General features: G+C 38.6%; 1 protein-coding gene across 1 annotated transcript in view; it reads left to right on the forward strand.

Annotated features, from left to right (window-relative positions):
- Window positions 1-26,826, forward strand: part of LOC109297528 (contactin-associated protein-like 4) — a 582,246-nt gene that overhangs the window by 152,999 nt on the left and 402,421 nt on the right. Inside the window, exon 3 of the mRNA XM_019517318.1 lies at window positions 22,747-22,940. Within this exon, the coding sequence (XP_019372863.1) occupies window positions 22,747-22,940 (194 nt within the window). The remainder of the gene's footprint in view (window positions 1-22,746; window positions 22,941-26,826) is intronic.

Consider the following 26,826-nt stretch of genomic DNA (forward strand, 5'->3'; position numbering starts at 1 on the left):
TCAATAGAACATTCTAACCTAAATCAATTAAATCTGATACTACAACAATCCAGATCTATCTTAGGCTGGGTTACGCCATTTTTAAACCAGTCTATGTGCACTGAACTTCTGTTCTGTTTCAGGTTTAGACCAGTTTTCTGATTACTTATACCAGTTTATGTGTAATGTCTGTACTTTGTGTTTGTGACAACTGGAGGGATTTTCTTGTTCTTCTCTTGGGGTTGGTACTGTAGCAAGCTGGAGTGGGGTCTGTGTCTGGCTTTGTTGAGTTGAGTTGCTACAGTTTTGAGAATGTATTGTAATTACAGGAATCCAAATCCTTAAAGTGTGCCTCCCACTCAGTGGGATCAGAGCAGATACAACTGAAAGGTAGAACTTGGCTGTAGATTACACATCTCATGATGTGTTTAAGACGAAAGCTGGTGGCATGAAGGTAACTGGCAGTCAGTGGGTTTCCAATACAGTTCTGTGGTGATGTGATCATTGCAATGTGCACGGTAGTGTCTAGGAAATGAATTTGCTGGGTGGGTACTCTAGCATGTTTCATGGAGGGGTAGAAGCTGTTTAAGTTCTGGTGGAATTTCTCTAGATATTACTTCCCATGTTTCAGTAGGATGATAGCATTGATGTACTTTCCGTATGTCAGGGGGATGAGAGGGCAGCTGCAGAGAAAATGGTGTTCAAAATCTATCATAAGTATATTGGCATATTGGCAGGTCATTTGTTTGCCCGTGGCAGTGCCATTTTTTTCTAGGTATAGACCCAAATCTTAAATAGTTTTATGTGAGGACAAAGCAGGAGAGTGTGGTGGGAACAGACATAGTGACCTCATCAGGGTTAATGTTCTTTTTTGGCTTGCCACAGATCTTCAAAAAGCATGGGGTAGAGTTTCAAATTAATGCATTTGGCTGTTGATTTTGGCTGATGTGATTATCTGCTTTACCTTGTAAGGAATATGCTACATCCCATACTTTGCCATAGCATGTCTTCTAATGCATGTTTTCTCATGCCATAGTATGCCTTCTGATGTAAAACTTGTGAGTTCTTGTTCACACAGTGGATGGAACCAGTTTGTTGCTTAATTTGGTATTGATCTTTCAAGTAGAGTTAGGAATTGTGTATTTCCTTCCAATGGTATAATTATGGACATGCAATTTGCTGCATATGCTTGTTCATGGACACACATTTCACAAAATTTCATTTTTTTTAAACTATGCTGCCATCAGTCTTGCAATGAATAATCAGTCATTAGAAAAATGAAGATGCAAACAAAGCACAAATATTGTCCAGTCACATTCTAACTGTTTACTACCTTTTTTATCATTTTCCTTTCAGTTTGTGCACATAAGAATGTGTAATTTAGGTATTATCATTATGTTTTCCACATATTGCAAGAAGTTGACAATAATCTGAAAAAGACTGGATTATTCCCCAAAATTAAATGCTCTAAAAGATAATAGTTTATCTGTTTATCACCTAGAAGACTAATTTACTTCTAAATTGCCACACTGATGGCTAAAAAAATGCCAATTTGTTGTAGGATACCCACCTTAGTTGATTCATAGTAGATATATGGCTCTATATGCTTGTTAGGTTTAGGTCTAGTCTAGCCATTTTTAGCCCTTTCTTTCTTTTAAAAAAATTCTGTAACATTTAAATATACATTTTATATGTTCTATATTGTGTACCTCCTCTAGCCTTTTGATATTAAATTCATCCATGGATATTACATTCTGATACCTGCAAAAAGCTTTTATAGGCTATAACTATTATGGGGCTTTTTTACTTGTATAATATAGCACAATTTCAGCAATATTGCATTTTGCTCATAATGATTTGTCATTAAGTGTAAGAGGTTATAATGCTTTCAAAAGATGTGATCCAAATATGCATAAATGCACAATTTTCAAATGTGAGTTGTATAAGATAAACATAGTTTTATAAATAATACAGCTTACTTGTGTATTTGGTATATACCGGTTAGAATAAAAGTGATATTACTAAGTGCAAACATAAAGTCCTTGAAATTCTCATTTGGCCGTTAAGGTTGGCTGATTTAGTTTCATAAGCATTAAAATAGTATTTCATGAAATCACGAATGAGGAGAAATCCTAGTTTCTTGTAAAAAATGAAGATATGTTCCAAAGCATAGCATGGTAACTGAACTGAATTCCAGTTTTCCTTCACTAGTAGTTAATTTATTAAAACTGTGCCCTGTAAAAGTGGCATGGAATTCATCAAACAAAAAAGTTTACCCTAGTAATCTATGTGAATATGTTTTATATATTCTAATAAGTCAACAGATGAGGCTATTGCATTTTGGTTATGACAGTCACACAACATATGATGCTGTTTACTAATTGTGAACTTCTATTCAGTTTTCCTTATAGTATTTTCCTGTCTCCTCTGTTTACATGGTGTATCAGTAGAGTGATGCTGATGAGATTCACCATATTGCCAGCAGTGCTATAAAAATGACTGGTCAGAAATATACACTTTCCATTCCCTTTTTCAGCTATAGAGTGCTTATTCCCATGCTTATTCTTAGCCAGAAGGGCTTCTTTGATAAGATAATATTGCAATATCAGTTAGAATTCATGAATCCTGATACAGAGTCAAATAAGTGAAAAATGAGTGTGGGTGTGAAGGTAAATGAGATGGCTTCTAGTCAAATTTAACTATAAAAGTAAGAATTTTAAAACATTATATTATGCATTGAAAAAACATGGTAGGTAAATGGACTTGGTTAAGCTGTGACTCTGCAATAGTTACATGCCTTTCTTTTTTCTGTTTAAATGCTGGCCCATGTTCTTTTAATTTTGATGAAGATGAGTAGGGAAACTAAACACAATGACTTCAGTTGAGCTATGCCAATTTACAACAGTTGAGGATCTGACATGGTATATCTAAAGAGTTTTGTAAGTTAACTTCTATATATCCTGGGATACATTACAGGATGTTAATGTACAGATTTTTTTAAAATAAGTTTCTGATTATTATTGAAAGAATCTTTTGGAAATAACTATGCTCAGGGGCACAATTAGATAATTAAAGAGTGCTAAGAGCCATAGCTTAATACTGAAGTATATGATTAAGGATATTATGTTGATATTATGTGTGACAAGATCAAATTGTAGTTAAACAATAAGATCCAATCAAGTAATGTTTTTGTCAAGTGCACTTACACATGTGCATGTCTGCATACATAGAAACATAACATTGATGCACTTCAGAGGAGAGAAAATCATTAGTATAGAGCTGAAATTGAGGGCAGATGAAATGTCTGTAGCACTGAATTTTTAAAAATGTGTCAGCTTCTAGTTAGTAGAATGTTAATAATGCGCATGCACACACAAGCACGAGGATTCAAGCATAATAAAGGTGACATTTTTGCTTGTTCCATTACTTACAAAATCACAATCCCTTTGTATAAGTCAGAGCTGTGTGAAGGCCGGTTACCAGATGGAGTTGGCCAATGTTCCCAGCTGCTAGTTGTAGCAATTTATATCCATAATAATGGAAACAAAAAATGAGCATTTTTGTTTTAGATATAAGCACTAAGACTATTTTTGCTTTGGAAACTGCAGGTGCCAACATTTTATCTGTTTGCCCTGCTGTACAGAATGCACCATGCTGTACGTGCTATGAAAGGTGCCAAAGTCAGTGAATAAGCTTTTCCAGCATTGAAATACCATTTTCAGAAGTACCACCATCAGAAAGTGATTAATCTCAGACTGACATTGCAGTATTGTGATGAAAATGGCAGAGCACACACTTACTCATATGCTCAGAAATATCACCCCCAAAGATCCAGTAACAGGATATTGTAGCATATACACATTGCTCCTGCTAAAGACAAATATAACATCTGCAGGCATTTTTGTAGCTTTGATATCAAAACTGCAATAAACAGTCTCTTTTGTGGAGATTTAATTTCACACTTTAAAAAAAACTGATGTCACCTTTTCATGATTTGCAGATGATCGCTTCATTGTTTATAAAACCACATCTAATGTTTACACTGCTTTCTGCGTGTTCTTTCACGGCATCTGATGAAGTGAACTTGGGTTCATGCAAGTATGTTTCTTATTTAGTTAGTCCATGAAGGCAGATATCTACTTAGCTTTCTGCAAATGGGAATGGCATGCATAAATTGATTATAGCCATTACTGTGAAATGTAAGGTTGAAATGTAACAGTTGAACACCAACTGGTTCAAAATGGAATGTATAGACAAAAGCAGTGAGTTTTCACCTACATACTCTACCTTGTATGTGTTCAGTGTGAGCCGTGTCATTGATCACAAATACCATGAGCTAGGAAGGTTGGTACATTTTTCCTGGGCAGCTTCCCCAGCTAAGGAATTTTAAAATAGCATGTATTGACTATTCATGCTCCATAAACATTTTTCTCCTCTTTATACATTGAAGCCAGTATTGTAAATTAAAGCAGTTCCTTTTTTAGTTTGTTTTCGGTTTTTTATATGTGTATTCAAAGTGAAATAATGGCATAGCACCTCGTAATGAGGCTGAAAAGAAGGTTAGCCTTTAATCTGGGTGATAGTGTGTGGAGATGTTCCATGTCTTCAGGAATGAAAGAGAAAAGCAACATAAAACAAAATCAGGTTTATATACTTACTGACTGGTGAGACAAAAGCACAGTCTTTAGTGTGCAGAAGTAAAATGCTCATCTGAAAAGGATGGCTGGTTTTCTCCTAAACTGAGAGGAAACCAAGAGAGGAATTTAATTGATGGCTAAGCAACCAGAGAACAGTTTATCTGTAAGGGAGGCTAAATTCCTACATCATGGGTTTGCTCATATGTTTGGGGTAATTATGCATTTTTTTTTGTTGGATATGAGAGATTAATTGGATCCCATGAGTTACTTGAATCTTGTATGAAGCAATCCTACATCTGATGAATATAAAACTATGGTTCATTTAAAGGACCCAGCAGCCAAGTCCTCCAACATGTCACACTGCTCTGGGCAAGCTGCCTCCTAAACCAAAATTCAGTTCAACAGACCAACCCTATTATTTAGCAGTGTTTATTAGGCTGCCCAAACACACCTACACTGTTTCTAGTTTAGCATGTAGCTTTCTTGTAGCATCACAGCATGTTTGAGGTGGTGTTGCTGGCCTTGGCTATTTTATCCTATGGACGTCCATATTTTATCCTATGCACATGGACATAGACTTAATTCAGCAACTTGGTGAAAGACAGTGATGGTAAAGTTTTGTTTCATTTCATTGGAAAGGTGAATGGAAGTCCTAGTTTCCTGTGTGTCTATAGAATGGTTAGTACAGGAGAAAAAAATGGACAGAACTGCTGAGGAAGAACCATAAGGAGCATGTTCTAAGGGTTAAGCTGATCAACCATATAAGAAACGGTAGGAGGCTATTGGTACAATATTCTGTCCTCTCTCAGGAAGGAATAATGTCCTAAATTTTAGCAGGAGTAAGCCAATCTCATAGTTTTCTTAAAATGGTAGGGTATTTTTGTTCCACTGTGAAGCAAGGGCTTTTCCAGTGCAGGCAATTGGTTTATATCACTTTTCAGTGTGATGGTGATGGAAAAGCTGAAAAAGAGTAGTGACTTTGTTAACTCTTTGAATTGTTGCCAAGAAGTTGTCCTTTTGATATACTATGTCAGTCATTGCGTTATGACATCTCCCACTGGACTATATTTAAATAATGATTGATTGAGGGAAAAAAAGGCTTTAAAATGTGTGAACATGGAAAGCAAAATATAACTCATGCACTGGCATTTGAATTCCATCCATGCAATCAGGGTCTAAATTAAAATAGCATTCATACAAATTGACTTCAAGAGATTTCAAACAACATTTCCTAGCATCATGGTTTTCACCTTGAATCAAACTGAAAATGCCTCAAAACATCTTTTGATGTAACAAATCTTTGTTGCACAAGGTTATTAGTAACTTTCTCCTTTCTTCTGGCACCTACAGTGAAAAAACAGATACTTCTTGCATTAAGATTTTCTTCAGTTGTTTGCAAGCTTTTGGATTATTCCTCTGCCACACAGTAATTAAAGGTTGCCACCAAAAAGAAGTTATGGAAAAAACTGACTTTCCTACATGGCAAAATCTGTTGACTTCTTTAAACCAGCTCCTGGAAGACATCGTTCCTTCCTGGTTTCAAACCTAGAGCTCTTTTAAAAACCTAGAATTCTTTGTTTTAATTTTCCTTCCGTTTGAGGGCAGTTTATCATTGTTTATAGCTCCAAGCAGCAAGTCTTATAGGGAATTCTCAACATACAATACTTTCTATGTCTTCTCAGGCATCTCATCTCTGGACTTCCATAGTCTTTACCTACTTGTATTCTCTTTTTTTTTGTCCTTCTGTGGCACTGAGGATTTTCACCAAATGCCTGGCTTTCATTGGTTTTCTTAATTTGCAGTTCATGACACTGGCCATGACTACCTGGATTGTGGCTGAACCAGTAAAGAACAACAGAAAGCATTGATCCACCTGTCCAGAAAGGAGGCAAGATGTTACAGTACAGAATCTCATCATAAACAAACAATGCATTTTCAATGAAGCACAAAAAAGGAGTATTTCTTGGAGTTCTGATGAACCCTGTAGCTATGAAACTTTCTTCCAGGAGGAAGTATTCCCTATTGATGGCTTATTCAAATTTAATGAAACCCAACTCCAGGAAAGTAAAAGCTGTTCTGTGGTCTTTAAGTCCCTGGACAGGATCTGATAAAGCGAGTTGTTACTTACAAAAGTGTATGCATCTCTGATTTAGTCTATAAAATGCAGCTATGCCCTGTTTTCTGCCTTCAGTTATTGCCTACATCATAACAAACATATCCCATTTTAAAAACTTTTTGCGGCATATGAGGATCTCTTTCTTATCCAGATAAATAAGAATATGTTACATAGTTGTTATGGTTTGACAGATACAGAGTCCGTGGAACTATCTCAACACAAAGGCAAACCTTTATAGTGCCTCCATCAGAGAAATAAGCAGGAAGCTTCTTTTGGTGATTTACACACTTGTGCCTGATTTACTTCACTTAGCCTTTAGATATGGGACGCAATCCTGCTGCTGTCAAAGTTCATGAAAGTTTTGCTATTGATTTCATCCAGAGGCACCAAGATTTTACCCATGAACCTATGAAAAGCAGTCTCTCAGTCACTGTTTGCTAGGTCAGTAATGCTCGTTAGTCCGCATGAAGTGGGAATCCATACCATTGAAGAAAGAACAGGTACATTCTATAATTACTTTCTACAGTCCCTATCTTTCCCAGTTCTTCAAATTCTTTTGTAAATAGTAGGAGTTATAGAAGGAACAAAAAGGTGTTGTGGACTTTGACATTTCATATCTTTAGAATGAGCATAAGGAAGTAAAATTGGGAAACAGAGACACTGCTTCATACAAGATTCTGAGTTCTATCACAGTCTTTTTTGCCTAGGAATGCAGATTCATATTGGTGAACATTTTGGAAAAATTATACGTGTTTTAATAAGTGCTATTTGGATATAGGAGATAGGACTGAAACTATAAAAATGAAATGTACATTAATGTGCATTAAAGGAATTTTTTTTTCCGTTACACCTTTTTTCCCATGCACAAAATAAATGTTTGCAATGGGCTTGCCTATTGTCATTTCTGTTAGAGGTACCCCTAGAAATTAATCAGTATTCAAGGTCTGGGAGATTATTTTCTCCTTGTAATATAAACAATGATGGAATCAGGGTTGGGTTTTTTTTTTGTTTGTTTTTGAATCAGTCCTGGTTTTGTACAAAAAATACAGTTCTGTTTTCCGGAATGGAGTAGGAATTAAATAGCATAAGATCATTTCCCTGTTCACTGTTCTAAGCCTCTTTTGAGGCAACACCCTACTCAAGTTGTAGGCTTTTTCCTCCCTGGGGACTATGCTAAAAGCCTTTGTCTGCTTTTGTTGGGTTTCTGCCCTTTTTTCTCACATACAAAGACATACAGTTGAAACCACATTTATACCCACACACACATACACACACTCACTTATATGCCCCCCATACACAAACCCCTCCACCCACTTTGAATCTGGAAACCGTCTCTGACTGTCCCCCACCTGCACAACTGTGCCACTAGAGGCCTGGTGAGCCAGGACAGGCTTCTCTGCCAGCTTTATGGGTGGGGGTGTGAGAGACCTGCAGATACTGGAGGACTACAACCTGGGCACCATGTCTGTGGGAAGAGGTCACACCTTAATAGAACAGAAGCTGGGTCATGCAAATCAGAGGTCATGCTGCTCTGGAGTGGTATAAGGTTGAGCTGCATAACGACCGCTTAAAACCACCATAAGGTGTTAACGTGTGGACAATCCAGGGGCTAGGAACTCCAGGAGCCACCCAAAATTACTGTGTAACAAGGCCCTTAGTTCAGATTCTTGAGCAGCTTTGCAGCCTGCTAGTGTTTTAATGATTTCTTTTTTTTTTTTAACTGATAGCTGAAGCAAGAAGAGACATTTAATTGTTACCTCCCTTTGGCCCTATTAAAATGTGGCTATTATGTCCATATCTTCAGTGAGTAACTAAATTATAAGTGTTGAGAAGCAAACATTAAATTTTCCTGTCTTACTTTTTATCTTACTGTTATTGCCTGTTTATTTTCATTTATTTGATAGCTGTAAAAAGAGATAAATATCAGATATTATGAATAAAATGTTTTAAACATATTTTTTTTTAGTGTCAGAAGCCAGATTTTGAAGTTCAGTAAGACAAAATTATTTTAACAATTTGTTTAGTTTATTTCAGTGCATGGTTGCAACTGGATGAATGGTTCAGTTGCAGGATATTATTCTTTAATTTAGCTTGAAGAAAAGCAAAACAAATTCTTTACTGCCCTGATGTGTTTTGGAACTTCTGTATCTTTGCTGATATTTCAGTATCCCTAAATTTCTAATAGCTAATTACAGTAACTTTTCTAAACATGTCAATACTTAAAAAACTCCTCTATTTTGCATCAAGAACATTTGTTTTGTAATGTGTAAGCCAAATTACATCCATGCTTTAATTCTACTGATGACACATAATTAGTTTCAGTAGAATTTTCTATATAGTAAATATGCTGATTGATTAATCAAGGGGAAAATATATTCATTTTTTGGGTTTGTTTAAAATTATGGGCTATTAATTTGACACATAGCTGACAATAATCATCCATAACATATTCAAAAATATGCCCAAAGGCAGAAATGAGGTAAATGGTTTTGTTAGCTAAATGGTGGGGTGATTTAAGCTGGTGTGTGAACATACATCGGTGTCAATGCTGTAAATTGATTTAATTTGCACATAAAGGCAGCAAAAGGAAGTAGGGTAGTAGGATAAACAAGTAATAGGAGGGTGCACTTGTGATGGAGAGAGCTTTAATCAATGCTCCATTCTTTGTTCTGTGATGCTCAAAGCAGCAGGAGCCGGACAGCCTGACAAGCTGTGAATGCCAGGTGAGAAAGCTTCAGCATCATTTAATGCTTCCTCTGCTGGGAGTGTAAAGTTTTAAACATGGCAAATATGACTGATTTATTGGCTCCCAGATTCCCCTAGTCTCACTCCCTGCTGAGATCCACTTTCAAGACCCTCAGCTGTTTTCTATCATCTGCTTTAAGCTTTCAGTTGGTACTTTCTGCTTCCTATTATCTGACCCTTATCCTCAGACCCATCTAAGTTCATTCTTGTGGAGTACTTGTACTTTTTAAAATATATATATCTTTGTTTCAATGTATAATGTATTGTACATAGTCTTGTAATATTAGCAAAAATATATACCTCTGGCATGTACATGCATTGTGGTAGAAGGGAGCAGGAGTAGAAAATAAACCATTGGAGCAAAGAAGAAAGGGGGCCCTGTAGGCAGAACAAGAAAACAACTCGCATACTTCATGCTGTAGGAAGTGTAGGAACAGCAGTTCTAAAACAGCCTAAAAACTTTGAGGCTAGGTACAGACATTGGGGTAGGTTAGAAGGAATGGTGACCCAATCTACTTTAGCTCGCCCAGGTACGGACCTTAAACTTAGACTAGGGGATCTAACTGTAAATTGTTCATAAGTTCAGTAAAGTTAGATTTGTCTAAAAATGGCCAAACCCATTGAAGTTAACTGTACTTCTTAGGTAGTCTTACTTAGATTAAGTCAGGTGAGATCGCTCTAACTGAACCTCTGTTCCTGCCAAAACCTCCAGGACTCCACAAATCTTCCCCCCACCCCGCATGAACCCTCCTAGCAACCTCAATCCTGCCAGATCTTTTTGTTATCCATCAAACCTTCACCCCACAGATCCTAGCTTCAACAATTTTCCCCATGGATGCTGTTTGCTCTGCCCTGCAATCTCTCTGCAGACCTTGCTTGATCCTCTGATCCCCCGTCTCTCTGAGGGCCTCTCTTGCCCCCCTGATCCTCCTGCTCCCCCCTGAAGACTCCCATAGTCCCCTGATCCTCTCTGTAGACACTGTTTGTCTTCCTGATCCTCCCAATCTCCCTCTGCAGGCCCCATTTGTCCCTCCAATCCCCTGACTTTCCCCATGGACCCCACTTGACCCTGACTTCCCCTCCCCCATAGACCCCAATCCCCCTCAAATCCTCCTAACCACTCCCACAGACATTGCTTGCCCCCCAATCCCTCTGACCCACCTGATCTGCTTGCCTTCTGATCCCCCCAACCGGACTTGAGGATCCTGCTTGCCCCCTGATCCCCCTGGACTCCCTCCCGCCATGCTGATTTATCTTAAAATGTGTGGCCTTTTTTAACTCAATCTAACCTCCCCCTACCCCCACCCTTGAATGTCTGTATGTATCCTGAAAATATTTTTGAGAGGTGCTTTCTGTCTGTGAACTTCTCTCAGATCAAGGAAACCAGCTGCAGGAGTAGGTTCTTGCCTGCAGCTGAGAAATTGAAGTGCTGAATCAAGTAAATAAGTAGGATGTAATGTGGACCTTTACCCCTTTAGGTGACTTATTCTGAAAAAATGTATTATGAGCTGATTCTCTGATAAAATAAAACAAGGTGGACAACTACTTGGATACCATGAAAATTATTTTAAATTTGTATTATTCTGCATGTTACAACACTGCAGAAATGTATAAAAATGATTATGACTGTTCAGAAGTAAAAAATCTGCACATTTATAAGTTTAAAAATTGTCAATTTCTTAGATTTTGAAACACAAGTGAATTAATATTCTAACATTTCAGAAATTTCCAACATTGATATTCTAAAGAGGACTAGTTTTGCCTCAGATTTTTTTTTAAATTATCTTGCTTCACTTAACAAATTTCTTTATTAATATTGCATGGAGGAGAACAATGTGGTACTTAATTAATACCAACAGGTCGGCAATGGGAGTAAAACAAAAACTGAAGTAAAAATAAGTATAATTAAGCTGTAATTAAGACTACAAGTAGGTACCCATTAGGTGTTGTTTATTATACATTTGTATTACTTAATTCAAGCATGTTTATCCATAAAGAGTATTTGTGTTATATTTGCTTTTGAACACAAGTCAAGCATGCAACCCAAAAAGTACTTACATTGTTATGCTTTTAAAACTTGACTGTAGACTTCTTAGACACACTGTGTTCAGATAATCCCAACTGAGACAATAGCAACAAAGGATAATGGAATATAAAGAGGGTTGTAAGAGGCAGCTCTTGTGACAATATGTTCAAGAAGCACCTAGTGACATTGGGAACTTTTCTAGGGCTCCTAATTCAGAATGACCCAAACCACTTATCCTTGGTTCCCACTAGAACTTGTTCATAGAAGGGGGAAAAGATGATTTCCTTCCCCCATCTCATGGCTCTGATGAAATATAATGGAAGATAAGTGATTGAAACAGCATCTGTTTTATGTAATATTGAACACAGAAAGCGTTGTCAGAAAAAAAGTAGTATTATGGCTGCAAACTGAAGCCTTCAAAAATTAGGAAATGTCAGAGTTAAGGTTACTTCTGCATTCATAATTTTGCCTTTGTATGGGTGTGCATTTTTATATGGAGCCTGTTACATGTTCAAATTAAAGCTGGATAGAAAACAGCTATAGAATTGTTACACATTTTCAAGCACTAATTTTATAGCTGTTTGACTCTTTTTATAGCTGGATAGTCATTTTTATTGTGTGATAATTGGTATACATGTGTGGCTTGTCTAAATTTATTACATGATTAATCAGTTAATTGCATAACATGTAACATGCAGCAGGGGTCTAACGTCTGTAATTACATTATCATCACATGCTATTTTTTCCAGTGGCTCTACTGGTTCACTCAGGGTACTGACAGACATGGGGAAAAAAACACACTTTACCCGAAGCAGCAGCTTGTTACTTCTACCAACTTTGCAACATCTGTATAGATCAGATGCTTCAGCAGGGCCTTTTGCCACTTTTAGCTAAAGCTGATTCAATCAGCTATCAGATAAAAGTGTTAAAGAAGCCCCACTAAAGCATCTGATCTATACTGATGTTGGTTAAAACTAGGTGCAAGTAACATGCTGCCTCTTCTGAGCATGTGCTGGGCTTGGTGTGGGAGTGTGCCGAATTTAAAGCATAGTGCCATTTTTTCCCTCCACTTCTGCAAGCTGCCATTCAATCATCACTTAATGAGCAATAATTTAGTACGTTGATTTGTCTTTATTTTCACTGTATAATCCCAAGGCTTATTTATGCAAATATTAGCTCAAAGATACATTATTAAGTATCAAAATGCTTACCAAAACATTAACTTATTTGCATAAAACCCTGATTAAGTGAAATGTTGGTATCTCCCTTTTACTCAGGTAGAGTTGATTCACAGTTTGTCCAGTCAGTCCCAATTCTCATTGCCACATTTTTTTGCCCAGTGAATTCCAATACACAACTCCCAGTTCTGCATCTTGCCATCAGTTTAGCTCCTCATCAGATCCATTTCTCCTCTCTAAACCGCCATGCTCAGTCTACTTGCTCAGCCAGTTCCACTCTTTCCTGGTTTCTTGGTCAGCCTGAATTTCATGTGGCACTGAGTCCTAGTTACCCTCATACCTTCTCAGATCCCAGTCTCTGACCATGCAGCTCCAGTGTTGCTTCAACTTCCAGTTTCAGCCTCTTCCCAGTCAGAAGTCATTTTTCTACCCTCATTTTTCTTGACCAAGTCCATGCCAACTGTTCCCATCTCAGGCCCAGTTTTTGTTATCTTTGCATTCACATTACGCAGTTTCCTTTATATACGCAGCAGAAGTGGGACAACAGGAGAGAAAGTATTTCTTTTCCCAGAAGATCTATAAATCTTCATCAAGTCATAGGAAGACCATGCTAGGGTGCATAAAGATTATAGTACAAATAAGTGGAACTTAAATATGCCTTCACTGGAATCAGTTCAGTAGTCAGACTGATTTGTCCCTTTAGTGAACCTCTTTCTCAAATCATAGTGCTCATAATTTTCTTTCTTTCTTACCAAATCTTAAGCAGTCTACTTTCAAAAGCTTTACTTTTGTCAAATACACAACAATCCTTTAACTTTTACGTTACAAAGTAAATGCCACCCCACAGAGGTACAATAAATCCTGTCCTGGAAAAACCACTTACATTTCCAACAAGGATACCATTAGAGGTAGAAATAGACATCACCTTACATCGAATAAAAATGTTTATGGCAGCACCACAGGTAAAAAAATAATTGTCATTCCTACTCTTTGTCATACCACATCGAAGGCAAATCAGTGATGGAACAATGGAAGTAATAAATTCTACTGCTTTATTGCAGCAGATGTATTAGTTGTGTGGCAGGGTAAGTGGGGAAAACCCAACTTTCCCCGCTTGAACAGATCCACCCTAGGGATCTCTGGAGATGCACCTGGGTAAGCAGGGAAGGTTGGGTAGGCACCGTCTGGGTTCGAGGGGCCCAATCCTGTCCAAAAATTCCTGGGTTCACAGGACTGGGCCCTTCAAGCCCCAGAAGACCACATCACCCCTTGTGCATGTCATCAATGGGCAACAAGTGTTTTGCAACAAGGGGCAACATGTGTTTTGCTGAATGTTATGTACATGACTATTTGCAGCCGAAATGTTACTAGAATAAACATTCAGATGTTTTTATAAGGTTGAGCATAGGGAATTTTTAAAGATGGAATGAACAGAGTTGTGTGTTGAGGGTGCCATATTGAGTGGAGGAAGCCCAAGGAGTACAACTGAAGTGGTTCAACATGTTTTGAAGCATACACCAACTTGCACCTGGGTCTCCCCTATCCAAAGTCAGGACTGTCTCTCTTTCTGTTTGTGATTTTTTAAAAATCTTTGTTTTCCTTTTTTCTGTGAAAAAAATACAATAAAAAAAACTTTGAAGGATATTGCAGTCTTCCCAATACAAAATGGAAAAATTTTGTGGGGAAAGAAAAAGAGTTTTCAACCCTTTCTAAATGTATTTATGGTATTACATTGATTTTTTCATGTACAGAATCTCTAGCCAGCAGCTTGAAATATCGGTAGACTAGATTCTTCACAAAGCATAATGGCCTGTTATTGCACAGGGAAGTAAAAATAAACACTGACCAAAAGCCATACTATTTTTACAGAACAAGATACTTTCCCTTGTCAGTGGCTCTTCTGTTATAAGAAACTCAGGTGGCTATGAATGGCACCTGCCCCTAATTTTATTAGCAAATATCTGTGTTCTGACCAATTTAATGAAATATTTTCTGGTCTTCAGTTAGTGAACACTACCTTATATATAATAATAAGTAATGGTAGCTTTTCTATAAATCTCTGTGTTTTTAACAACATTTTGTATTTCTAAAAAATCTCGTATGCCATGTAGGGATTGCTTTTTAAATTGTACATTCTATTTTTGCTAACAGATCAACCAGAAAATACCTATAGAATTATACCCTTTTACTTTAAGTGGAGAATCTTGCAGTCCCTTTTTATTATTATTATTTTCAGTGAAAATATGTCTTATGCAAAAACACCCTTCTTGGCTTGCTGACCAGTATTGCCTCCCTTAATTGAGAGTTATACACTTAAGGGAAACTGTAATAAATGTCAAAACATATCATTATTAGAGCTGGCTGGGAATTTTCTGATGAAACAATTTCCAGAAAATGCTGATTCCTGCCCATCTCTAATAATTCCTCCTGCAATAATTGTGTTTGATCTATGAACTGTAGATGACTGTCAGAATATGAACTTTTTATTTTCTCTTTTTCTCTCTATCTGTTCCAACATTATAAAAAATAATTCTCTACTATTGGCAAAAGGATGCTATGTGCAACTCTAGTCATTATTTTTAAATGATTTCACCATACGTATATGTCACTAATTATGATAGATAAAGGGGAAATCAAATAAAGGTTCAGTGAGAATCTCTATTTACCACTCAAGGGCTATAAACAACCTGCAGTCTTCTGGCTTAGGTGTGGCGCAACTATGACCTGAACATCTGTCCTGTAGTAGTTGGGCATGTCAGAGAAATTAAATGGACAGAGTTCAGTGAAGCCCAGGGAAAAGCTAATTTCCTCAATAATTACTTTGTGTCAGTTTCCCACCAGCCCAAGGGGATTACCCTGCCTGACAGGACATAGGAGTACCGGGATTAGAGTGATCATAAGCCTACAATTGGCAAAGACTTTGGGAGTGGGCTGTGGGCAGCTGGAGCTAGCCCTAGCACCCAGAAGCTGCTTGAAGCTGGGCCACAGGGCTGGCAGGCCTGACTGGAACCTGGAGCAACCTAAAGTACCTTTCAGCATCTTGCAGACCTGGACAGGTTGTACCTAGCAGGTGCATGCCAGGCAGCAGTGCTGGGGTACAGGCAGGCTTGCATAGCTAGGCTGCAGCCTGCCCAGGAGGATGGGGCCTGGAGTGGCTTCCAGGTCCATGGTGGTATGCCCCAGGGCTCAAAATGAGGCCTTTAAGGGTCTGAGACAGGGGCTGTCATAGAGCAAATTTGCTCCCAAGTCACATGCATTACTGTGCAGTAACTAATCGCAAGTAAATTTGATGCCTGCATTTGCAGACATCAAATTTACTCATGATTAGGGGGTTTTACTACACAGTAAGCATGCACACATGTAGATATTTGCACTTACCACACAGTAAACTATGCTACTGCACAGTTAACTGTCTCATGTAGACACACCCACTGAAGACCAGTCATGTAACTTGGAGCAATCCAGCAGCCACTCTGTGTTGTATTGGAATTGGGTCTTGCCTAGGAATTACTGGAAATATACATCTTCCTGGTGCCTCCTGTTGTACCTTATGCTGAGTATTTATCTGGAACAAAAAATAATGTAGCACTCAGAATATCTATACTGTCTCCACCACCGTTGGGAGCTATTGTCTGGTGCATTCCGAGAGCCAATATTGGTTGTGTTTATTGCTGTAAGCCCAGTCTGGTTCTAGCAGTGAGTGAGTACTTTACATTTGAAGTGCATGGAGCTATTGCATGTTTCAGGACTACTTCACAGCAGTGTTCCTGGGGCACATCACAGAGGCAATGTGGACTTACTTTCATATCATACTTTTCCAAATGTTTGCTTATATTTTGCTTATATTTTTATATTTTATATTTATATTTTTGTTAATATATTTAGAATGAATTAATTAAATAATTGCAAGCTAATGTAGAACTATTGTAGAAATGAAGTGGGGGAAGCAGCCTTTAATTACCTCTTTATTGAAATATAATCATGTTCAAAGCACAGGACTTGAGTGACATTTAAGGCCTATTTTTATTCACCTGTAATCATGTTCAGCTGTATCTTACTCTGCACTGACAATTTCAGTGGGACTACCTGTAAGATGCAATTAGAAATGGTAACAAATGCAGGACAAACTGATGCAATAATGGTATTTAAATGTAGACTTGTAAATCCCTATTAAATTGCCTAGAGAAAAGCTATTTGGAAGACTGACTTTTGCCAACTAATGTTTTTTGTTAGTTGTTTTTTTTGGTTTTTTTTAATATCTAAGAGTTTAAACTAGGCAGCTAGGTACTTACAAGACTACATAAATGCATTGCAAAAACATTTTTAGCACTTACACTGTGTCTTTGGCCTCTTTTCCATGCCAGGACACATCCCATAGTCTGTGAGAGTGGAGGCCCCCCCTTATGGACTGTATACATAAATCTAATATAAAATGATGGGTTCCTTAAAAAAACCAAACCAAATACATTCATAAACAGCAAAAATAAAAGCATTCTATCATAGCTAAAGTTCAGAGTGCATCATGACCCTGACAACAGACCCAGTATTATGCTTTCTTTACAAAACATTATGTATTTTAAGTTTTTCATAAATATTAGACTGAAATATATATGTAGAAAGTGCTACTAATTTTGTTTTATATTTAGCTTTTTAGTTTAAATGCTTTTCAAAAATGTCTCAAGTTTAAGATGTGTGACTCCTTTTTTTCTGCCTACTTTAAATCTAACTATATAAATAAAATATAGTTCATAATTTGCCAACATCATAACCCTGTAACATTGTTCACCAAGTATTAACTTTGTATCATAATAGTTACAAAAATATACTTAATGGTCCAAAAATAAATTCAGGTGTGGTCATAAAGTCTCATTTCCTATCTTACATATTAATTCCCTAGTAATTTGTTCTCTAGAGGGTTTAATATAATTCTGCAATTTATAGGGTGCACAAAAACCGCTGGCAGGGCTAACTAAGTAAGCTGGTATAACAGTTTCATAGTTTCATAGTTAGTAGGGTCAGAAGGGACCTGAGCAGATCATCAAGTCCGACCCCCTGCCATGGCAGGAAAACGTAGTGGGATCAAATGACCCCAGCAAGGTGTTCATCTAGTCTCCTCTTAAAGACCCCCAGGGTGGGAGCCAGAACCACTTTGCTTGGAAGTTGGTTCCAGATCCTAGCCACCCTGACAGTGAAGTAGCACCTCCTGATGTCTAGTCTGAATCTACCCTCTGCCAGCTTGTGACCATTATTCCTAGTCACTCCTAGTAGTGCTTGGGGGAACAGGGACTCCCCTAATGCCTGCTGGTTCCCTCTGACTAATTTGTAACAGGCCACTAGATCCCCCCTCAGCCTTCTCTTGTGGAGGCTGAACAGGTTCAAGTCCCTTAGCCTGTCCTTGTAGGGCCTGCCCTGCTGCCTCCTGATCATGCGAGTGGCCCTCTTCTGGACCCTCTCCATGTTGTCCACATCCCTCTTGAAGTGCGGTGCCCAGAACTGGACGCAGTACTCCAGCTTTGGCCTGACCAGTGCTGCATAGAAGGGGACTATCACTTCCCTGGACCTGCTTGAGATGCATCTGTGGATGCATGACAAGGTGCGGTTGGCCTTGTGGCCAGTGAGGAAGGTGATAGCAAAGAAATGCTTGGATCCAGTTTTTCATTTCTATACATTCTGTTATTGGGGTCCTTTAAAATGATGTAGGATTTTGATACATAAAGATGAAAGAGTGTTAATTGGACTCAGTGGATACATTTATAAATAACTCCTTGATTAAATCAAATATTCTATTAAAATATTGAACAAAGTGATTGAGACCAAAATTAGATTATTGTTGTTTATATATCATCCAAGCCATAGTTATAGGTTGATAGCATACAGGATTTAGTCCCCCGTCCTATAACAACTTTAATAAAACTTAATTTTACTCTCCAAAATCACATGTTTGCAGGATCAGAGCTTCTTGTTGTATTCCTGTCTCTGCCCCTGACTTTGTTGATGGCTTTAATAAAGTCATGTAACCTCTCCATCCCAGAACCTATTTGTTTTACTACTTGGCTTATCAATATGTGCTTTATGTGACCACATGAAGCATGATTCATTTAGGTTGAAGACCATTGCTTTAAAGTCATTTTCTAAGTTAAGAATATTAATGGATATACATCTACTGAAAAAATAGCACAAATGTGTTATAAGTTGACAGATTAAAAAAGAGTGAAGCAAAATAAGATAAGTGGCTAGTTACCTCAAGGATCTATACACAAATGCATTGAGCCTGGGACACAAGCGGCAAGAATTGGAAGTCTTCACATGGTCATAGAACTACGATATGATTGGAATAACAGAGACAAGTAGGGAAGAAGAAGAGGGGGAGTTGCATTTATGTAAAAGAACTGTATGATTGCTTAGAGATCCAGTATTAAACTGGAGACAGGTCTGTTAAAAGTCTGTGGGTTAGAGTTGGAGGGCAGAGCAACAAATGTTATTTCATGGTGGGTATCTGCTATGGACCACCAGAGCAGGAGGATGAGGTGGATGTGGCTTACTTCAAACAGCTAGTGGAAGTGTCCCAATCACAGGGCTTGGTTCCCATGGCAGACTTCAATCACCCTAACATCTTCTGGGAGGGCAATACAGCAGTTCATAGACAATCCAGGAAGTTTTTGGACAGTGTTGGTGACAACTTCCTGGTGCAAGTGTTGGAGAGGCCAACTACCAGCTGTGCTCTTCTTGATCTACTGCTCAGAAACAAGGAAGAATTAATGGGGAGTGTGGAAGTGGCTGGCAACTTGGGCAGTAGTGACCATGAGATGATTGAGTTCATGATCCTGAGGAAAAGGAAAGGAGGACAGCAGAAAAGTAAGGACCCTGGACTTCAGAAAAACAAACTTTGACACACTCAGGGAACTGATGGGCAGATTCTCCTGGGAGGCCAGTCTGAGGGGAAATGGAATCCAAGAGAGTTGTCTGTACTTTAAAAAAAACAATCCAAATACACAGAAAGACTAGCAAGTATGTCAGAAAACCAGCTTGGCTTAGCAGGGAACTTTTCAGTGAGCTAAAACAAAAAAGAAAGCTTACAAAAAGTGGAAATTTGGCAGATAAATAGGGAGGAATATGACAATATTACTTGGGCATGCATGGATAAAATCAGGAAGGCCAAATCACAATTGGAGTGATATGAAGGGTGACAAGAAGGGTTTCTCAAAGTATATCTTTGAAGATCAAGGAAAGTGTGGATTCCTTACTGAATAGGGGAGGCAACATAGTGACAGATGAGGAGGAAAAGACTAAAGTGCTCAATGTCTTTTTTACCTCAGTCTTCACAGGCAAGGTCAGCTCCCAGACTACTGCGCCTGGAGGCATAGTCTGGGAAGGAGGTGGGCAGTCAACTGTGGCAAAAGAACAGGTTAGGGATTATTTAGCAAAGCGGGACATGTACAAGTCCATGGGGTTGTATGGGATGCAACCAGGGATTCTGAGGGAGTTTAATGTGATTGCAGAGCTGCTGGCCATTATCTTTGAAAACTCATGGTAATCAGGGAGGTCTTGGGTGGTTTGAAAAGGGCAAATATACTGCCCATCTTTAAGAAAGGGAAGAGAAGGATCCAGGGCAGTACAGACCAGTCAGCTTCACCTCAGTACCTGGAAAAATCATGGAGCAGATCCTCAAGAAATCCATCTCTAAGCACTTAGAGGAGAAGAAGGTGATTACGAAGAGTCATCATTGATTCACCAAGGGCAAGTTATGCCTGATCAACCTGATCGCCTTCTGTCATGAGATGACTATCTGTGTGCATGCAGGAAGAGCAGTGGACACAATATATCTTGACTTCATCAAGGCTTTTAATATGATCTCCCATAACATTCTTGCAAGCAAGCTAAGGTAGTATGGATGACTGGACTGTAAGGTGGATAGAAAACTGGCTAGATAGTCAGGCTCAGAGGGTAGTAATCAATGGCTTAATGTCTAGTTGGCAGCCAGTATCAAGTGGAGTGCCCCAGGGGTTGTTCCAGGGGCGGGTTTTGTTTAATATCTTTATCAATGATCTGGAAGATGGGATGGAGTGCACCCTCAGGAAATTTTTAGATGGAGGAGTAGAAGATACACTGGAGGGTAGGGCTAGGATTCAGAGACACCTAGAGAAATTGGAGGATTGGAGTAAAAACAATCTCATGAGGTTCAATAAGGACAAGTGTAAAGTCTTGTACTTAGGACAGAAGAATCCCACGTATCGCTACAACCTGGGGACTGACTGGCTAAGGCAGTGGATTTTGGGGTTGTGGTAGGGCACCAGTGGTACCTGCTACTTTAAGAGCTAGATCAAGCAGTCAGCAGGCGTTTGATTATGGCAGCCATTTTAGAATTTTGGCCACCTATATAAACAAGAAAAGTTTGCTGCTGGGAGGGAGGCAAGAAACATTACCTGACTGAACTGCTGCATGGGAACATCTTGCAGGTAGGAGCAGGAGGCCCTGGTCCTGGGCATGACTTAAAACTGCACCCTGCTGGGAGTGAGTGGTTTGGTGGGGCTCCCAGTGGTGCAGGAACCCCAGGAAAATGCCAGGCCAGTTACTACCCCGGTGAAAGGTGGGTAGAGGTGCCTTAATCCCACCCCTCACCCTCGAGTGGGTCATAAGATTCATCCAATCCAGGGAAGGCCAGGTAAGCTGCTTGAAGCAACTGAGCCTGCTGGGGTGAATGACCCCGCAGGGCCAGGCATGCTTTGTGAAGCAGCTGAGCTGGGAATGGGGGACCCAGTCCCAGAGTGGAGGCAGGAGGCTTAGACCTAACCTGAGGGACCTAACTCGTCAATGCTGGGGCCAGGACCCAGATAGGGGTCAAAAGGGCCAGGGGCCCACTGCGAGGGATGCCCATAGAGAGCAGAAAAGCTTGGGGTCCCGATTGGCCTGAGACAGGGCCAAGGCTTAAAGGGAAGCCGAAGATCCCAGGGAAGGGGCCACAGCTAATGGGCGAAGGGGATGGTTAAATTGGGTGCCTAAAATGGCATTTGCAAGGCTTGGGCCATAGTGTAGGGGTGAAACAGATCCATGGATAGCCCCTTAATACTGGGGTGTATAATGGGCAGCCTGCTCCCTAATTATTACATCAATATTATTACATCAAGCCATGGCAGCTGAGAGAGGCAGGTGGCTGACCTGTAGACAGGGGGCAGGCCGGTGCTTGCACCACACATGAAAGCTTGCCTCTATCACAGGGGTTAAAGTGGACAATAAGTTGAATATGAGGCAACAGAATGCCCTTGTTGCCAAGTAGGCTAACTGCATACTGGGCTGAAGCATTGCTAGAAGTTCAAGGGAAGTAATTATTCCCCTCTATTCAGCACTGCTGAGGCCACGTCTGGAGTACTGTGTCCAGTTTTGGGCCCCCCCACTATAGAAGAGATGTAGACAGATTGGAGATAATACAGCAGAGGGCAACAAAATTAGTTAGGGGCATGTTACTTATAAGGAAAGACTGAGGGAACTGGGTTTATTTAATCTGCAGAGGAGAAGATTGAGAATTGATAGCAATCTTCAACTACCTGAAGTTTGATTGCAAAGAGGATGGAGATAGACTGTTCCTGGTGGTAGCAGATGACAGAACAAGGAGCAATGTTGTCAAGTTGCACCAAGGGAAGTTTAGATTAGATAGTAGGAAAGACTTTCTCATGAGGAGGGTAGTAAACCACTGGAACAGGTCACCTAGAGAGGTGGTGGTTTCTCTGTCCTTGGAGGTTGTTAAGAACCAGCTAGACAAAGCCTTGCCTGGGATGATCTAGCTGGGGATGGTCTTGCTTTAGGTGGGGGGTGGTACTAAAGTCCCTTCCAATCTTCATTTTCTACGATTCTGTGAAAATCACAATACTTAAGTAAGTTTTGTTTAACTGCATCCATCCAAACAGTTCTGAGGGATTATTATCATTGAACTCTGTTAGTAATAAATATTTTAATTGTGCCACATCTGTCGAGAGAATTCATTTAACTATCAACACAGCTTTTATTTTTAATGTTATCTACTATGAATTCATAATTTCTACATTTCTTTTTTCTTTCTTCCTCTTAAAGGAGCTGGTGGTTGGTCTCCTCTTGTGTCCAACAAATATCAATGGCTCCAGATTGATCTTGGGGAGAGAACTGAGATCACTGCTGTTGCTACTCAAGGTGGATATGGGAGTTCAGATTGGGTAACAAGCTACCTCCTGATGTTCAGTGATAGTGGAAGGAACTGGAAGCAGTACTGTCAAGAAGAAAGCATTTGGGTATGTTTCTTTAATGATATACGCTGAGTTTCAATAGAGGAATTTAAGCACTTGCAACATATGTTGCTACAATCCTGTTATGCAGAGCACTGGAATTTAAATAATTTCTTTGAAAGTGCTTTCTAAGTTAATAGTTAAAGATAAAAAGTAATTTTATTTTCTACAAGATAAAGTTTTAAAAATCATTTAATGTTAGTCCATTAGAAGCCCAGAGGGCCTGTTCCAAGGAATGAGATGATAATTCAAAATCTCTTTTGTGATGCCATATGCAGTAAAGTGGATGTCATTCATTGTTATGTTTACTGTGTTCAATTAGTTAAAAAACAAAACAAATACAGTATTTTACTTGTCTTATTTCTCTGGAACTTTTAACCATGATGCTTTTTCTGAAAACAAATAGAAACCCTGATCTTTTAAAAAATAAACCAAGCACTGGGTAGGACGAAGCAGAGCTTTTATTTCAATTTCTTTCTAATCCAGAATGCAGTTCCAGATGCTTCAGCTTCTTTTCTCCACTAGTTACTGTTTAGTGATAAATCTTGTGAATGGCTCAACACCCTCCACTTCTACTTCATTCAGTGAAAGTGAAGAAATCTCAGCATCTCACAGATACTTAAAGTCTCAGATCCATATTAATACCTTAAATGTGAAATTCTAGACCATGGGAGGACTCTTCTTCATCCTGAGTGGTATCACCTTATGGTCTGAAGCAGGAATATTAATAGTTATACTGCATTTTTAACATTGCTATTGTGATTTCTGTCCTCTCTCTGATCTATGTTTGAATTTTTCTAAGCTTTTGCTTTTGTCTTCAGTAATTTCTTGATCTAATTAAACTCTATGTCAAAATATATTCCACTTTATGCATTTTAATTTTGTTGACTCATAATTTTAATTCTATTCTATTATTGTCAAGGCCCTATCTATGGTATAAGATTATGCAGTGGCATAACTTGTTGCCTAATTATCATTCTTTTTGAATTTGCAGCATACTTATGCTTCACAATGTATTTTCATAACAAAGAAAAATAAATGAGTTTCTAATCCATATACTGTGTAGCGGAGGAATCACCCCTTCAATTGTTAAATTAAAATAAACTGCTACAATATTGTTTTCTTAGGTCTGAATGATTCTATAAACCTGAGAGGTAGGAACTGTTCATTCACTGCAATAAGATGTTCATTCTGCAACATAATAGAGATACTTCTGCCATTGCAGAAACAGACAAAAAGATAGTAAGGAAGAGTTGTTAAGGCTTACTCAAGTTGAAAAATAAGACATCTAATTTTCTTTCTTCCTTGACACTTAATAACAAATTGTGTTTTACTGCTTTTAATATGCTGTACCAGAGGAGGGAGTAGATTTCAAAGGGGTAGTGATGTAGAATTCTGGATCAGCAGCCACCAACTTCAGGGGCACCTTTTGTTGACCTTTATTTTTTTTTGAATTTTGCTTCTTGTTGAGCTCCTTTACCTTTACATTGTTTTATTGGAAAGGAGTTGTTCTGGACTTTGTATGAAGCTCTTCGATCTCTAATTACTTGATAAGGTTGCTTTTGACCTTTTCTATTTTTAGTAACACTTTCCTCAGATACTGTGACCAACCTCAAATGCAGTATTTAAGGTGAGGGCATGTAATTGAATTAGAATTTCTTTATAATATTTTCTGTTTTATTTCTGTACTTTTCTTAACAGCCCCCTCTAAAATATTTAGGGCTACCTGCCTGAGATTCTTTATCTTTTTTTTTAATTTGATTGAAAAGAGCTTCTGAGTTCATCAATGTGTACAAACTGTTTGCAGGGTTAACTTAGTTCAGTGTGTGTGTGTATTTTATGTATATATATAATACACACACACACACACACACACACACACATAGCCCAACTAAATTTTGTAATAATTTTCTTTTGCCAGGAATAGTAATCCATTAATCTTACCAGAAGCATTTGACACTTCATTATTCTCTTCTTTTAAAGGTTATTATTACTAAACATCCTCAGTCACCTTACTAATGAATGTAAATTGTGGCTGTAAAGATACTGACCTCAATGAGGTAGATGGAAGCTTACTACTTTAGTGGTACGGCCACCAGAGTAACTGCGCCTCAGGACTGAAACATATGTCTTTTATGTGCTTTGGAAGGGCATTTCCTTGTATCAGAGGAAAAAACAATACCCTTTGATATAGTGTAACTTTGTCTTCTATAGCAAAGAGCCCTCTTTACAAGAGAAGTTGGTATGTGTCCAATTCTTCCCTGTCTCCAGCAATTTTGATTACTACTGATCAGGCATGAGGCCTGTAAAACTGAAATAGTGCTCACCACTACTACCAGCATGGATTTGGATGGAAAGGGTCCTTTTGTCCCTCATCCACGCAGAGCTGCCCTTCAGTTTCTTTCTTTGTTATCAGTTGACTACTTAAACATATGCTTTTACTGCTAGATTCCAACCCATCAAAAAGTTCATCTATCATTACACAGATACTAATTGTTCCTTAAGAAAAGACTTTGGAAAGATGAAAGAAATTATGGTAACCTGTGTTTCTGTTGTATTTTTATTGACACTTTGAGGCATTTTAATAGATAACCAAGGGTGCTTTTCTATGTTGTACTCGCAAGTGTCCTTTAAATCTATCGTTCATAATTTTTTCAACTATTTTTTCTTGGTGCTGAAGTAACATTTACAAAACTATAATTCCTGAGATCATTCTTAACATCTTCTCAGAAATTGGGTACAATTCTAACCAACCTGCTATTCTCAAATGAAGCAGCTGTTATAAATGATAAAAATGCATATTCTTTCACAAAACCTGTTCCTTATAAATGGATTCAGTTAATCTTTGAAAGAGATTAACTCTGCTCAGATTAATTTGAGATATTCTTTTATTTTACTTTTAAATTGTTAATACATTTGAGCAGTGAAAACTGTTTGTCTTAACATGTCTTTCAACCGCCTTGTATTTTCCAAATTTTATAAGAAATAATCTCAGATATTCTGGGAGGCTTCCCTCTTGTATTTTACTTTTTGCCACTAAAGTGAACCATGGTTATAAACATGAGTGCTCATATATATAATCATCTGATCTGTACCCTGGAGAAGGTAGTAACCTTTCTTTGTTATTCTTTCAAACTTGCAGAAGACATGGAGTAGAATGATAAAACAATGGAGGTAGTTTTTGTTGGCTCTGAATTTAGGACCCAGATGCCTTGTTTAAGGGGACATTGTTGGCCACGACCTTTCCATTTGAAAACAGGCAAATTTATTGATACACAGTGATAACAGAAAACAAGCAATACAAATAATAAAGCAGTTCTATATATCTACCAAATCCTAGGGCTGTCATCAGAGTCAAAGTACATCTGGAGGAGGAGGACCCAGGCAAGACAGGGAGGGATGGAGAGGGAAGTACACTTTGTTACTCTTAAGTCTCTGCTTTTGTATTCTCCTTCCCATCTGATGACTCCTGATGACTTTTGATCCATGCCTGTCACTGGGTGGTCTCTGTGTGGTTGTCATATGTCCACGTAGCTCATCACATGCACACATACTAATTTTGTCTTTCTGGGTCTTCTCCTAAGTTGGTCTATTCCCCCAAAACTGGCAATCACGCCCCCCTGCTCTGGGGCCTTGTTTGCGGGTGCCACCTTATCTTATGTTATGCAACAGTATAGTACATGCCCCTCTCTTTCCCAGGCTGTGTCTGTGTTGGCCTTGTTGTATTACACAGCCTGTCTGCTTCGAATGCTCTGTGAAACTCTCTATGTCTGAGATCCAGGCTTTTTAGAAATCAGTTAACCCCTGCTGCCTATCCTGAACCATTCTAACACACACACACACACACACACACACACACACACACACACACACACACACACACACACACACA

Source organism: Gavialis gangeticus, unplaced genomic scaffold (assembly GCF_001723915.1).
Source record: "Gavialis gangeticus isolate Ggan-Ray unplaced genomic scaffold, GavGan_comp1, whole genome shotgun sequence".
NCBI classification, from domain to species: domain Eukaryota; kingdom Metazoa; phylum Chordata; order Crocodylia; family Gavialidae; genus Gavialis; species Gavialis gangeticus.